The following is a 14738-nucleotide window of genomic DNA, read 5'->3' as shown; positions in this document are numbered from 1 at the left end:
GATGGTGTGGGTAAGATTTAATGACCATGTTCTGTACAACAGAGCAGAAATTCATGAAACAAAACAACAATCCTAGAGAAGATCAAAAGTGAACACAAATAATTACACAATATTCCTACACTGTAGACACGAACATTTATAAATATTTGTGTCAACAGTTCCCATACACACTTGCACAAAATGATCATACCTGACACTGACTAATATACCTATATGTACAAATGTCGTTCACTCTTACAATCGGTCACTAAAAAAAGTTCTTTCACATCACTCTTACAATCGGTCACTAAAAAAAGTTCTTTCACATTCATGGGATTCAACACATCCCTTTGTCTTCATCACCTTACTCACACACTAACACATGGTCTTACAAGACAACCACTCCCTTTTACTGGAAACATTTTCAGTGCTCATTCAAAAACAGTACATGTACATACACAGCAAAAGTTGACAAAGTCGTAACATTCACCTAAAAACAACAATAAACAAGTCGCGTAAGGCAAAATTACGACATTTAGTCAAGCTGTCGAACTCACAGAATGAAACTGAACGCACTGCAATTTTTCAGCAAGACCGTATACTCGTAGCATCGTCAGTCCACCGCTCGTGGCAAAGGCAGTGACATTGACAAGAAGAGCAGGGTAGTAGTTGCGCTGAGAAGGATAGCACGCTTTTCTGTACCTCTCTTCGTTTTAATTTTCTGAGCGTGTTTTTAATCCAAACATATCATATCTATATGTTTTTGGAATCAGGAACCGACAAGAAATAAGATGAAAGTGTTTTTAAATTGATTTCAAAAATTTAATTTTGATCATAATTTTTATATTTTTAATTTTCAGAGCTTGTTTTTAATCCAAATATAACATATTTATATGTTTTTGGAATCAGGAAATGATGAAGAATAAGATGAACGTAAATTTGGATCGTTTTATAAAATTTTTTTTATTTTTTACAATTTTCAGATTTTTAATGACCAAAGTCATGGCGATCTTAATTACACTGTTATTAAGAACGCTGTGGACCAAAGTCATTAATTAATTTTTAAGCCACCAAGCTGAAATGCAATACCGAAGTCCGGCCTTCGTCGAAGATTGCTTGGCCAAAATTTCAATCAATTTTATTGAAAAATGAGGGTGTGACAGTGCCGCCTCAACTTTTACAAAAAGCCGGATATGACGTCATCAAAGGTATTTATCGAAAAAAAAGTCCGGGGATATCATTCCCAGGAACTCTCATGTAAAATTTCATAAAGATCGGTCCAGTAGTTTGGTCTGAATAGCTCCACACACACACACACGACCCTCGTCTCGATTCCCCCTCTATGTTAAAACATTTAGTCAAAACTTGACTAAATGTAAAAAGAACAAAATACACCTGGAACCAAGAACATCAAAATAATTAAGATTTCTTGGTGCATTTACATTCCTAATTACTATCTCACCTTTTTTTTTTTGCAGTGGCCTCTTTTTTGTTGCAGATAATAATCCAGCTCCATCAGAAAATGTGAACATTTACAAGATATATGAGTTAAACTTTAAAGACTGGAAGAAAAAGACAGTGCACTTTAACCTGTGAAGGACATCTGACCAAGAGGAGTTTTTGTTAAAATGTAGTTGCAGAAGACAACTAAATGTTTGCTCTGCTGATCTATATACATGTTCAGATAAAAGGATCGTTTATTAAAATGACACAAAAGTTTGTTACAAGCACGCTTCCAAAACAAATTACAGAGTTAAAATGTTCATATCAACATCCAAATCATCTCCGAACATCATATCAAACAGCGAAATGATAGTGATACATGTACTGGTACTTCTTGTGAGAATTAGCATGTGAAAGAAGCTGTCTCAGAAGGCACTAGCCTCGGTTCAAAATCCTGACCCCTTATATATAAATTAGCTTATGTTTTTTACTTCCACTTCCCAACTCTGACCCCAACTTCACAGTTAGTACTTGGCATTTTCATATGCTAATTTTTCAACTATTGAATATATTCAACCATTCAAAACCAGAGAGCCCTAAATCACCAACACAACTGCCTAGCATATTCACAACAATGATTATTGATAGGGGATGAAGAGTATTAAACTAATACTATTCTTCATGGCTGCACTGGGATTGGGAATCTTCAAAGTTGGGTTTTGCATGCAAAGAGTAACAGTAAGTTTGATTTCATAACTATTTTTCATTATGAAATACGAGACAAATTGTTACTTTGTTTGACCAAACCTGGAAGCATTCAACATTTCCTGTTCAAATCACCAGAGCATAGTCAAATTTTTAAGTCGAAATAACTTTCCACTGGTGACTAGCCTAGCATTAAACTTTGAAAAAAACATGGAAGCAAATCAATGCAATAATACACACAGATCCTGCATACATGTGATGAGTCAACCAATTAGGCTGAAATAAGTTGAAGTGTCCCTCAAATTAACAGTCTTTCACAGAAGGACTTGGCAAGTAAACAAACTGCTTGAATTGGGATGAAGCAAAAGCTCTAATGAATACCTTGTCAAAAATGAAGAAATGCTCATTTTGTATTCGTTTTGCTCCTCCCCAAACAGGCAGGCAACTGTGTTAAACGCAGAGAAGTTGCCTCTTGATACTTGACAGGACTTTTTTTTCTAAACATCACAACACTACTTATTCATAGTTTACAGCCATTTAAAAGAAAAACGAATGAAAAATAATGCAGGGAATGTTGAAAACTAAAGTTTTCCAATGTAAAGGAACTCCATGTGATGAAGAAAAAAAAAGATTTTGTAACTGATTGATCACATCTACAGAATAAATATGACAAACATATTACTTAAAATACAAATCACAGTTACATAATGAATATTGCAACCTGGTACACATACAGTTTGTCTTGATATCACATAAAACCACACTGTCTCTTGTTTCCAAATGACAGTTCACAAGTCACACACAAAATGAAACTGCTTACAAGCATTTACACATCAAAAAGCTCAATGGAAATATTTGCAAACAAGGTGGGGGAAAACAAATGCATGTATACCATTTTAGCTTTCCGCTTTCAAGAATGGCTTTCCATGAAATAATAAAACAAAAATTAAAACTATACTAAGAAGTGAAAAGCTGAGGTACTTCCAGGTACCCGCCAGTTCAGAATGCTTCTGCCCATGAATGCAATTTATTTACTCTGATCAGCGGTTTAGGTACTTTGAAGTGACACCGGTTTGATTACTACTGCCCCCCAAGAATATGCAAATGAAGTTGTTTTCAAGTAACAATGCAGCCTCACACTCTACAAGTCTATTTCTTTTTCCCATTAAATTTAAAATTTGGATCACTAAAGGCAAAGGTGATTTGACTGATTTGCATTGATCATTACCCATACATATAGTATCACAAGGCAAAAAGAAGAAGTAAAGCAACAGAAAGAAACTTTACAAAAACATTAGATTTTTTGTTTAATCTTATTATAAACACACTTTTCAATCTACAGAAAAGATTTTGTTTTAAACTCATGCAAGCTCCCGGGTCTGTATTATTTTTACAGTACTCAACATCTAAAATCTCCTGTATTAAAAAAACCACCATTTTTGTCAAAGAAGATCAAATCAAATTCACAGTACATTCTCTCAAAGGTAGTCTCGCAAATCCTGTTACCATTTGTAAAGAAGAGGTGCATCATCAATTCAAAGGGCCTAAATCTGGGAAAGTACACGCACTCACGCATAACACTCAACACGAACAAGGCAAACAACAATCAAGAGTAGATCTGCTGAATCTTATCACACGAAGGAGTCTTTATCTCAATGGCTTGCTGATATAATCGAGCGTCTCCATAATTCTTGGCCCTCCAGAGCATATTCTCCTCTGCAACAGAAATGGAATAAATCATAAGCACACAATCTTAGGATCCATTCTCCATTTTCTGTGCATCTTTTTTTTCCCTTTCTTTTGTGCTTGTGTCATGCGTTTCTGTTTGATTAAGAATAACTTGATTTTTTGTTTTGTTTATATGTTGTTGTAAGAAAAAATATCTCTGTTATCATCTTGGTATAAGGAATGTGAAGGCACACAAATGCTTGTAAAATCATACAGACAACCATTCACAGATGCACACAAGCATTCGCATTTGGTCACGGCTCAGAAATGGCGTCGAACTCCACCCTTACCCCATTCAAACGCCCCACACGCTCAGTTATGGTTTATTCTACCTTTGAAAGTACTGACACGGGGTGCAGATATGAATACAGTTACTATTCTGGTAGAAACCGAAAGGTTTGATGACTTTGTTTTCGAGCAAGGCGCAATAGTAGAGTGAATTTACGTCGATTTTCGGGCCGGAAGTTGGGACACTTTTTTACTTGGTGTCGAAACGTCGTATTTGCGCGTACTACACACACTGCTTGGATAAGAACTTGATGGAGATGGAAAGAGAAGGTGTTAGTTATTGTTTACATACTGCACGATAACCAGTACCTCACCCCAACAGTCGGCTGAGATCAAGTTTAGATCCAACGGTGAGTATGTTACTTTTCGTGTTTGGAGTCACGTAGGCAGTTTTAGCTTTTGCCGCGCTTTTAATAATGATGACAGACGTTGAACTAAGCGATAAACTTGGACAAGAAAGAACAATCTACTACTTAAAAAAAAAATATGCACAAACACAGAAGACAAAGCAATGAAAATAAGTCTTAAGTTCGTTGTTGTGTACTTTCGTGTTACCGCGAAAAGTAACAACGTAAATCAAAGTTGTTTATCGACATGTTCCTGACTTCCAACGGTGGAAACAACTGTTCTATCGTCTGCTACAAAGTTGCATTGACTGTCTCGAACTCAGAACTCAGTGTGGCATGGAGGAGATGGACGTAAACGGCCAAAGTAAGAACCACTGGTTTTTCGTTGTATGTAACGTACTCACCTGCAGTTTGAAACACTGTTATTTTCACTAAATAACAACTTACTTCCTTTTTTTTCATCTGAAAGTTAGAAGTGTTATTGTGATTTGTTTTGATAAAATTTGCATTTTTTAGGACAAAGATTTTTCTTTATTTTGATTTTTAAAGACATATGTTTGAGACGATTCAACCAATTTCCCAAGTTATTCAGCGTTCATGTCATTGCATGTGTTTTTTCTGGCCTTTTCTATAGTCTTTCCATACAGTTCACCCTGTGCTTTGTTTTCATGCCAATTTAATGAAATAAATTACAGGAAAAAGAAATATATGTTTTTTTACATTGAGTGCGTTACTCACACCACTCGCACATCGTGAGAGGTAACACACTCCAATCGTTTGTAGAGTTATCTTGAAAATTATTTAAATCTTGCTGGAACAAAGTAAGGAATGAATCAAGTAAACAGAAAATGATGTCTGCCTTTATTGTTTTGAATTAGAGGTGGGTTTTTTAGGAACAGTGTTGAGTGTGTTACTCACACCACTCGCACATCGTGAGAGGTAACACACTCCAATCGTTTGTAGAGTTATCTTGAAAATTAATTAAATCTTGCTGGAACAAAGTAAGGAATGAATCAAGTAAACAGAAAATGATGTCTGCGTTTATTGTTTTGAATTAGAGTGGGTTTTTTTAGGAACAGTGTTGAGTGTGTTACTCACACCACTCGCACATCGTGAGAGGTAACACACTCCAATAGTTTGTACAGTTATCTTGAAAATTATTTAAATCTTGCTGGAACAAAGTAAGGAATGAATCAAGTAAACAGAAAAGGATGTCTGCGTTTATTGTTTTGAATTAGAGTGTTTTTTTGACTCACATGCGAAGCAAAAGTGAGTCTATGTACTCACCCGAGTCGTCCGTCCGTCCGTCCGTCCGTAAAACTTTAACGTTGGATATTTCTTGGACACTATTCAGTCTATCAGTACCAAATTTGGCAAGATGGTGTATGATGACAAGGCCCCAAAAAACATACATAGCATCTTGACCTTGCTTCAAGGTCAAGGTCGCAGGGGCCATAAATGTTGTCTAAAAACAGCTATTTTTCTCATTTTTCCCATTTTCTCTGAAGTTTTTGAGATTCAATACCTCATCTATATATGATATATAGGGCAAAGTAAGCCCCATCTTTTGATACCAGTTTGGTTTACCTTGCCTCAAGGTCAAGGTCACAGGAGCTCTTCAAAGTTGGATTGTATACATATTTTGAAGTGACCTTGACCCTGAACTATGGAAGATAACTGTTTCAAACTTAAAAGCACATGTTATGCTTTCCTCATGAGACACATTTGGTCACATATGATCAAGGTCAAGGTCACTTTGACCCTTATGAAATGTGACCAAAATAAGGTAGTGAACCACTAAAAGTGACCATATCTCATGGTAGAAAGAGCCAATAAGCACCATTGTACTTCCTATGTCTTGAATTAACAGCTTTGTGTTGCATGACCTTGGATGACCTTGACCTTGGGTCAAGGTCACATGTATTTTGGTAGGAAAAATGTGTAAAGCAGTTCTTAGTGTATGATGTTATTGCTAGGTTTAGTTATTTGACCTTGACCCTGAAGGTCAAGGTCATGTAAAGGTCAAGGTCAAGCATGTGAGTCGTATGGGCTTTGCCCTTCTTGTTACAATTTACTTTGAAGGATTGGTAATTTTCAGTTCTTTGAGTACTTGTTTGATCGTTGTTTTGTTTATTGGTGTTCATGTAACACACACACTTGCCTAGGGTACCTAGATATGCAGATTATTGCTGTCGGAATGTGTCAACAATAGTTTCAATAGTTGTGTAGCAACCATGGTGTCATTCTTATAATTAATTTCACAATTAACTGAATGCACTGAATATGAACAACGTTTTGTTCATGTTATGACAGTGTTTTGTAACACACTCATTGGCGAATAAACAGCATTTTTCTTGATAACTTCAAAATCCGCCTTCAACCTAAGATTTTTTTGTTGGGTTTATCAAGTTTTTTTGTACAGTGTATTGTTTTCATTACCAAGTGGATGGATATATGCTTTATACCTTACAAAATAATGTGAAGTAAGACTTTTTTGGTGAAATGTAACACACTCAGTGTCAAAAGTGAGAAAATCTTCTCTGTATTGTGAATTGGAGCATGGTAGAAGTCATAAGACATCATTGTTAGGTTGTTATGGTTTTGCTCTTTCATTTTTCATTCTTTTGCATGCATTTTTCATGTGAATATCTTGACAGTGTCCTAAAGTTTGATTTTTTTGGTGAAATGTAACACACTCATTGGAAACTTTTAGGAATGACTTGACAGATAACTGATAATGGGAATAACGGGTCCGGTATCATTGATGCATTTCAACTCTTTACTATTATGTACTTGTTTCTCTTCCCATTACATGTATTTCTAAGGTTGTGTGTGTAAAATAAATAGGAATTTAGCAGTTTTGAATGTCTGTGTTGTGAGACACAGAAAGTTGATTTTTGTTTGAATACATTTTCACATCTTGTTCTGATTTGATTTTTTTTGCAGACTGTCCGTATGAAGTGTGTGGAACTAAGAATTGATTGACTGCTGAAACAGTAATCTTTTCAGTTCTTTGAGTACTTGTTTGATCGTTGTTTTGTTTATTGGTGTTCATGTAACATACACACATTCCTAGGGTACCTAGATATGCAGATTATTGCTGTCGGGGAATGCCACTTTTCACAAATGAAGATCAAGGTAGATACTAACTAATGCAGTTAACTTTTATTGTGTAATAGGTTTACTGTTAACTGTATATTAGAAAACAATGTGTGACACGGTGTTATGTAACACACTCCAGTTAAAATTTAAAATGCAATTCATTCCGCAGTAATTGATGAAAATACATTGTTACTGCCCAGACACAACTAAACACATAAACAGTTTTGCTGGACCCCAAAATGGAAAGTAATCCAAGAGTTTGTATTTGTGACTCAAGTGTCCCACAAATTCGACACCTTTTCTGAGCCATGACCATTTACAAACTGTCAACACACACATACTCTCCTTCTCTCTTTTTACTCACTGTATGTCCGTTCTCGCCAACAATTGCTTCGAAGTTGTGATATGTACTCTTCCTCAACCATGCGCTCTATCCGTCGAAGTTCATTTTTGTATTCAATTCGAAAATCTTCCTTGACAAAGTATGGTACTTTCAGGTTGTATGTTTCTCTCTGTACAAGGTATTTCCTGAAAATCAAACACATGTTTTATACTTTCTGCCACCCAGTAACAGTTAATAGCATGATGAAACTGACAATGCCTTAAAAAAAAATTAATGTTCTTGTTTGTTCTGCTAATTATAAGATGTCACAACTAAAAACCAGTTCTTTAGTGCCACCATGCTAACATTCCTAACCAGATTGCTTTACACATTTGAGTGTGTATGTCATACCTGGGAACCCTTGTTTTGCACTTAGAGCATTCTCAAACAAACAGTGTATTTTCAGAAAAACATAGCGTACTCAATAAAGCATTTGAACATCCATGCTTCACACGCGTCTGTCGCAGAGGTAAGTTTACCAATACATTTAAAACAAATGCTTCTTTTAATGTTTACCAACAAAAACTGTGTCAAAATACTGGATTGGCCTGAGGGCTTGTGAAGAATAGTGTGGGAATTTTTCTCGTCGTATTTTTTTCTCTCCACTGACCGTACTGATCGTATTCTAGACAACCATGCGTACAAAATACGGCGAAATCGTCTAGGTTCCCAGGTCTGCTATATCAAATGAAATATAACTTATTTTCTCACATGGAGAAATTGCAGAGGTGACAAACAAAACACTACTACATTAGCATTATATCGAAAATTTTTAATTAAATTTTGATTTAATATAATATACTTACCCAATTCTTATGAATGCATTGACTTTAGTCCCACATGCTAGATGTCGAAAAACCTCTCAAATTACCTGCCCTTAGTAGGGTGGTAACCAAGCTAAAAGCGACGCCATAGCCGTTGCTATGGCCTGACCTTGCTCGGTTACCCATAACACCCTGCGCACCACGTGAGCGCCAGCATCCGTCATAATCATTCGAGACTATTAGTCAAACAAACCCCCAAGGACATAATCCAGCGGGGACGGATGGGAGGGTATTAACTATAAGAATTGGGTAAGTATATTATATTAAATCAAAATTTAATTAAAAATTTTCGATTTAATCACATATTCTTACTCCAATTCTTATGAATGCAGATTCCTCCTAAAGGTGGAGGGAACCTACTTATGTCCTTGTAAGAACCTGCCCTGCAGCCACTAAAACCAGCAATGAACTGGAGCCGTCTAGCCGCGTGCAGGAGAAATCCCAAAGATAGAAACCGATGAACACATCATCTGACCTCCAGTAAGCCGTTTGCAAAGCTTCGCCTAGGCGACCAGAACGCAACACGGCAATAAATGTAGCAGAGCCCCTAGAGAGAGACAAATAAAAGATGTCTCTTTCGCTCCATTGTAAAGACATAAGAACCTGAGCTAAAGCTCGTGGTTCCCAAAAGACAGTAACGTCAAAAAAGGGATTAAAAAAGTCTAACCAGACAGTTAGAAAATCCGAATCTCCCGGAGCGAAAATCCTCCCAAGAGGAGGGAATCAAACACCAGAGGATATTGACCAGGTTTCTGAAACCCCAAAACCTGGCCAAAAACCGTGAACAAACGGCACCAAAAGCCCTAAGGCTACATCCTCTGGCAAACCCCAACGCATGCGCCTCACTGCCCTATAGGGCTGAGGCCCAGAGTAAGTAGAACAAAGTCCCATGCGCTAACCAAGGGGGAGCCTCTAAACCTCATAAAACAAGGTCCTTGATCATGCCCACAGGAGGGCCATGAGCCACAGAAGAGAGGCCTATTTGTTTCAAAACAGCTGAGATAGCCGAGACGCCGGAACCTCAAAGAAGAGGCCCAGCTGCCCAAAGCCAAAACTGAAACAGAGGTGAAAAACCACCTGGCTTGAGAGAGGGGCGCTAAGGAGTTGCACCCCCGCTCTAAATCTCCAATCGGCCAAAGAGGCCAAACAAGGAGCATACACAGATAAAGTGGAGGAAATATATGCTTCGTGCCCAAAGAACAGAGTAAGAACCCATGATCTAAAACACAAACAGCACGCCTCCAGACCCGTAATCAGATGGGCCAACCCCTGAGCAAGCCCTGAGAGGACCTGCTGAGCGAGTCGGCCCGATCGCAGAGCTGGCCGGGGAGAAATTCCCCTGAGAAAATGATTTAGTGTGAAAACCCAATCAGAATCCCTTATACTCTGTCTGACAGGGAGTGAGAACTTGCTCACCCCAGCTAGTTCACATAAGAAGCAACAGACGAATTGCCCGAATGCAACAGGACATGCCTGTAAATAGCCAAAAAGGAAAGGCTAGCAGACTAAGAGCTACTGCTCCTAACCTCAGGCAAAAGAGAAGCCCAAGGATTCACGTCTACATCACAGCCTCAAGACTGCAATCACCATTGCAGGCCCCATCTAGACGAAAACGCATCCAAAAAGCGGTCTAAGTCCAGGGGGAAACAAAGCTAGGGAAAAAAGTCCCCTGAGCGATCCAAAAGGATTCCAGCCACCTTCCCGCGTGGAGGAACCCACTCTGGAGGCGGACCCTCATGTCCCAGACCTGTGAGGCCGAACCCCCCAAAAAAACTTGAGGAAAGACTAGAGGGCCAGCAAAGCTATCGATACCGTCCGACCAAAGATCGGGTCTAAAGACCCCGCAGAGGCCTGCTCTCGTGCCAGTCTGGCAGTGAAAAGCGCTAAAAGCCTCCCTATTCTCTCTTGTGTGAAGAATAAACCTTCCAAGAGACAAAGTCGAACAGCATGCCCAGGTAAAAAACCTGGGATAAGGACAGCTCGGAATTTTGCCTGGTTACTGAGAGCACCAGGCAAAAAGCCTGGTTCAACACCAAAAGGAAGTGCAGCTGACAAGCTGATTGACCTTGAAAAAGCTCAACCAGCCCCCGAGATAGTCCAGAGACCAACACCCCCAGAAACCGAGCCCTTTCCTGTGTGCAGAAACGCAGAAGGAAAGCTCATGTGAGAGCACCGAGGAAAATCTCAGCCAAAGCTGAAAGCTCTAGCCCATGCCGACCCACCTCCCGCAGAGAGGGAGGCGACACTGAACCAAAACACCCCTTTGCAACCGGGAGCGCATAAATGCGCTGCCAGAGGTCCACGAAGGAAGGGAAAGATTCCAGCTATTGAGTAGGTCTGAACAACCCCCGAAAAAGCCTGACCCTTGCTTCCTCCATCCAGCATGAAATCAAACCCCTTGTAGAGGAAGGAGATCACACCAAGCAAAAACAGTGTGGGCCTAAAACGTCACCGAGAAACTTCTCCGCTCAGTGACTACCCTAGCCCAAGCTGCCAGCAGCCTGGCTAAAGCCTTAACCAAGGCATCCTCCCTAACCCAAAAGAGCGTTCAGGGAGGAAAAGATTGCCTATAAGAAAGCACAGGAGAGTCTCAGCCAAAGCAGAAAACTCCAAACCATGCCATCCTAGCTCCTCCAGAGAGGAGAGGGAGGAGTAACATCATGAAAACTCCATGTTCCCTGTGGTCTGTAAACGAAGCCAGAAACTAGCCCCTGGCAATAAAAAGTGCAGATCAGACCCTGAGCCTGAAAATTCCCTGCTATCTTCTTCCGCACTAACAGTGAGGACGAAGCAGCCTGAAACCCCGAAGCCAGCAGTCCCCTGCGTATAAAGCAGCGGGAAAGGTGTAGGCTGAAGACCACTATCCTAAGGTGCGGAACAAGCCAAAAGTGTGGCATGAGGTAGGCAATCACCGGAGACTCAGCAAATGAAACAAATTGCGAGAAAGCCTGTGAAAACCCAAAGCCATCCCGGAAGAGGAAGGAAGAGAGACACCCCCAACCTATCCGGGACAAAGTAAACTGCAAAGGCAGCCGCTCTATGTATGTGAAGCCTACAACCAGTAGGCAACCCTATACACTACCCCTCCTCCAACAAGGAGTCCGAACCTAACCACCAGTTGTGTAAAACACAAAAGGAGGGGAGACCACTAAATACTCCTGCCGATAACACCGCCAAGAGTGTGGATGAAAAGCGTGATCAGTCTCTGACTGCCAACCCAACACCGCCCACCTGAACAAGAGGTGGGGGGAAGAGGGGTTGGTAACTGGCACAGATCTCTGCCGAGAAGGAGATAGAGTGGAGAAACAAGACAAAGCCGGGCCCGGCGCATCTTACCCCACCCGCTGTGCGAGAGAAGCAACCCAGTGCTAAGAACCAGACTACCTGGTTTGAACCACAACTCACCCCAAGTGGGGAGGGGGGTGGTCCAGCACAGCCGCAACCCCTAGAGGGGGTAAGGACTGAAACAGAGAAACGGCCGTAAACGGCCGATCCTCGCTCGTCCACCTGCCAAAGTCAAGAAGCCCCATCACTCACCCACCCCTAGGAGGGGGGGGGGGGGGGTGACCTATGCTGGCTAAGGACAATGACCACTGGCCAGGTGATACTATAGCCGAGTCCCCGCAGACCATTGTGAATACAAAGAATGGGAGACTGGAGAGAAAGAGTATATTCTGTCTCCGCCTGTCCCAGGTAGACAGCCGGCACAGCCCGTGCAGAGAACAAAACGGAGCAAAGCTCATTGTTCCCTGACCACTGTGCGAGACACCCTGCCGAGAACAAAAGAGAGTCAAGCTCATTGTTCCGCGACCGCTACCCGCGACGAGCGCGGGCAGCTAACACAGCCACCTGTCCCAAATGGAGCAGAGAAGGAGTATGTAACATAGCCTGGAAAGCCGTACATAGCACCCCCGCTGTGTAGAAAGGCCTCGATAGATGAGGAGAACGATTGTCAGGCCAGGCCATAGAGGCACAGACTGTGAAGACAGTCTAACAGCGCCCACCCCGTCCAACCCAGAGGGAGGGAAAGGGTGGACCCGCGACAAACGCGGGCAGCTAACACAGCCACCTGTCCCAAAAGGAGCAGAGAAGGAGTATGTAACGTAGCCTGGAAAGCCGTACATAGCACCCCCGCTGTGTAGAAAGGCCTGAGCCACCCCATGCCCCAGATGGGGAGGGGGGTGGCTCGTCACAGCAGTAAGAGCGACGGAGAGAGACGAACCGAGCAACGGCCGACCCCCCTCCGTCCACCTGCTGTAGTCCTATAGCCCACCGCCCGCCCACCCCGATAGGGGAGGCGAACGATTGTCGGGCCAGGACAATAGAGGTACAGACTGTGAAGACAGTCCAACAGCGCCCACCCCGTCCAACCCAGAGGGAGGGAAATGGTGGAACGCTACTCCAGCCCCCACCCGATCCTGCCCGGTGGGCGGGAAAGAGTGAGCCACTGATACCCCCCCCCCCCACCCTGCCCCAAACGGAGCAGAGAAGGGGTATGTAACGTCGCCTGGAAAGCCGCCACCCGAACGCGCCCGGGGGGCGGGAAAGGGTGGGAAGCTAACACGGCCCCCTGCCCGCAAAGGGCAGAGTGGGACAAGCCCTGGCCGTGACTTACCGTGCCCCCCCACTCCCCCTTCCTCACGGTAAGGGGGCTGCATGACCGACCCAGCAGTGCTGTTTTAAAGCAAGCCGAGCGGCCAAGGCAGGCGGGGAGCTGGCCCCCTCTCCTAAAGGAGAGAGTGCTCGCGAACAACCCAGTCTACCAGTGGCAGAAAGGACTGAACCGAACTGGCCGTTTGCACCAGGCGACGGTGCGACGCAGGAGCGCCCCCCCTATCCCCCCCCATTGGCGGGGGGCTGCGTAACACACTGTGAAGTACCGGCGGTAATCAGAGTGGTTAAACGCAGGCAGGGAGCAGGCCCCCCCTCCGAAAAGGAAGGGGTGCTCGAAAACAGCCCAGAGCCACCAGAGGCAAAAAACGGGCTGAACCGAACAGGCCATTTGCACTTGACCACAGTGCGAAGCTGACGAACGGGAGGGCGGGAACCGCCGATCGCGCCTGAAACAGCTGAAAACACAGACCAAAACATCGTTAAGTCCCCCCAAAAGGAGGACATTGACTGATTCCTCTTACTCAGAGAAAGGGGAAAGAATAGCCACACGGCCACCCCCTCCCCATCAGTCGCACCGACGACGATCCAACAAAAAGTCTATAAGGAGCCTAAAGGCTGATTAACCCCAACAGGGGAAGCGAGCTGTGAAAGAACTGAACCCACCCTCGGAGGGATAGGAACATAAAAAGAAGTGCTGTTTGACGGATCTACGACCCGCATAATAGGCAAATCAAAGTTCTTAGGCTACTCTTAGGTATAGTTTTCTAAACCAGGCTAAGAGCCTTGTCACCTTCCAGTCTCGCGCCAAGTTTAGCTTTGTTGTCGGCCATTTTAAGACCGGCGAAAAACAGTCACCCAGAACAAAAAACTTCTGCGTGCGTGTTCAACACAAAGCTATCAACATTTATACCAAACATACACAGGAAAGATCTCACCAAAAGGTAGACGGACAGGTAGACCCCCAAGAACCGGCTAGTCTCAAGGACGAGCAGGCATGTGAAGGCCAAAAGTGAGAGCGAAATTCGGACACGTCCACCGTGTGTTGTCGAAAGTCGAGAAAGATTATTACGGATGCTGGCGCTCACGTGGTGCGCAGGGTGTTATGGGTAACCGAGCAAGGTCAGGCCATAGCAACGGCTATGGCGTCGCTTTTAGCTTGGTTACCACCCTACTAAGGGCAGGTAATTTGAGAGGTTTTTCGACATCTAGCATGTGGGACTAAAGTCAATGCATTCATAAGAATTGGAGTAAGAATATGTGATTAAATTCAAATATATGTACTGAGAAGTAAGTTATAACATTCTTCTCAACTAAACACCTCTCTGA

At 42.5% G+C, this 14738-nt stretch overlaps 1 protein-coding gene and 1 long non-coding RNA gene across 2 annotated transcripts in view; one reads left to right on the top strand and one right to left on the bottom strand.

The window, feature by feature from the left end:
- The window catches only part of LOC138959244 (dnaJ homolog subfamily B member 14-like), a 29680-nt gene continuing 14942 nt past the window's right edge, over window positions 1-14738 (bottom strand). Inside the window, exons 8-9 of the mRNA XM_070330646.1 lie at window positions 7957-8120; window positions 1-3843 (exon numbers count right to left, since the gene is read on the bottom strand). Coding sequence (XP_070186747.1) covers window positions 3734-3843; window positions 7957-8120 — 274 coding nt within the window. The 3' untranslated portion in view covers window positions 1-3733. The remainder of the gene's footprint in view (window positions 3844-7956; window positions 8121-14738) is intronic.
- Window positions 6084-7628, top strand: LOC138959252 (uncharacterized). The gene is made up of 2 exons (XR_011453671.1): window positions 6084-6366; window positions 6404-7628. It is a non-coding gene; the product is annotated as an uncharacterized lncRNA (long non-coding RNA).

This window comes from Littorina saxatilis, linkage group LG2 (assembly GCF_037325665.1).
Source record: "Littorina saxatilis isolate snail1 linkage group LG2, US_GU_Lsax_2.0, whole genome shotgun sequence".
In the NCBI taxonomy this organism is placed as follows: Eukaryota; Metazoa; Mollusca; class Gastropoda; order Littorinimorpha; family Littorinidae; genus Littorina; species Littorina saxatilis.
This window is presented reverse-complemented; position numbering and strand designations above follow the sequence as displayed.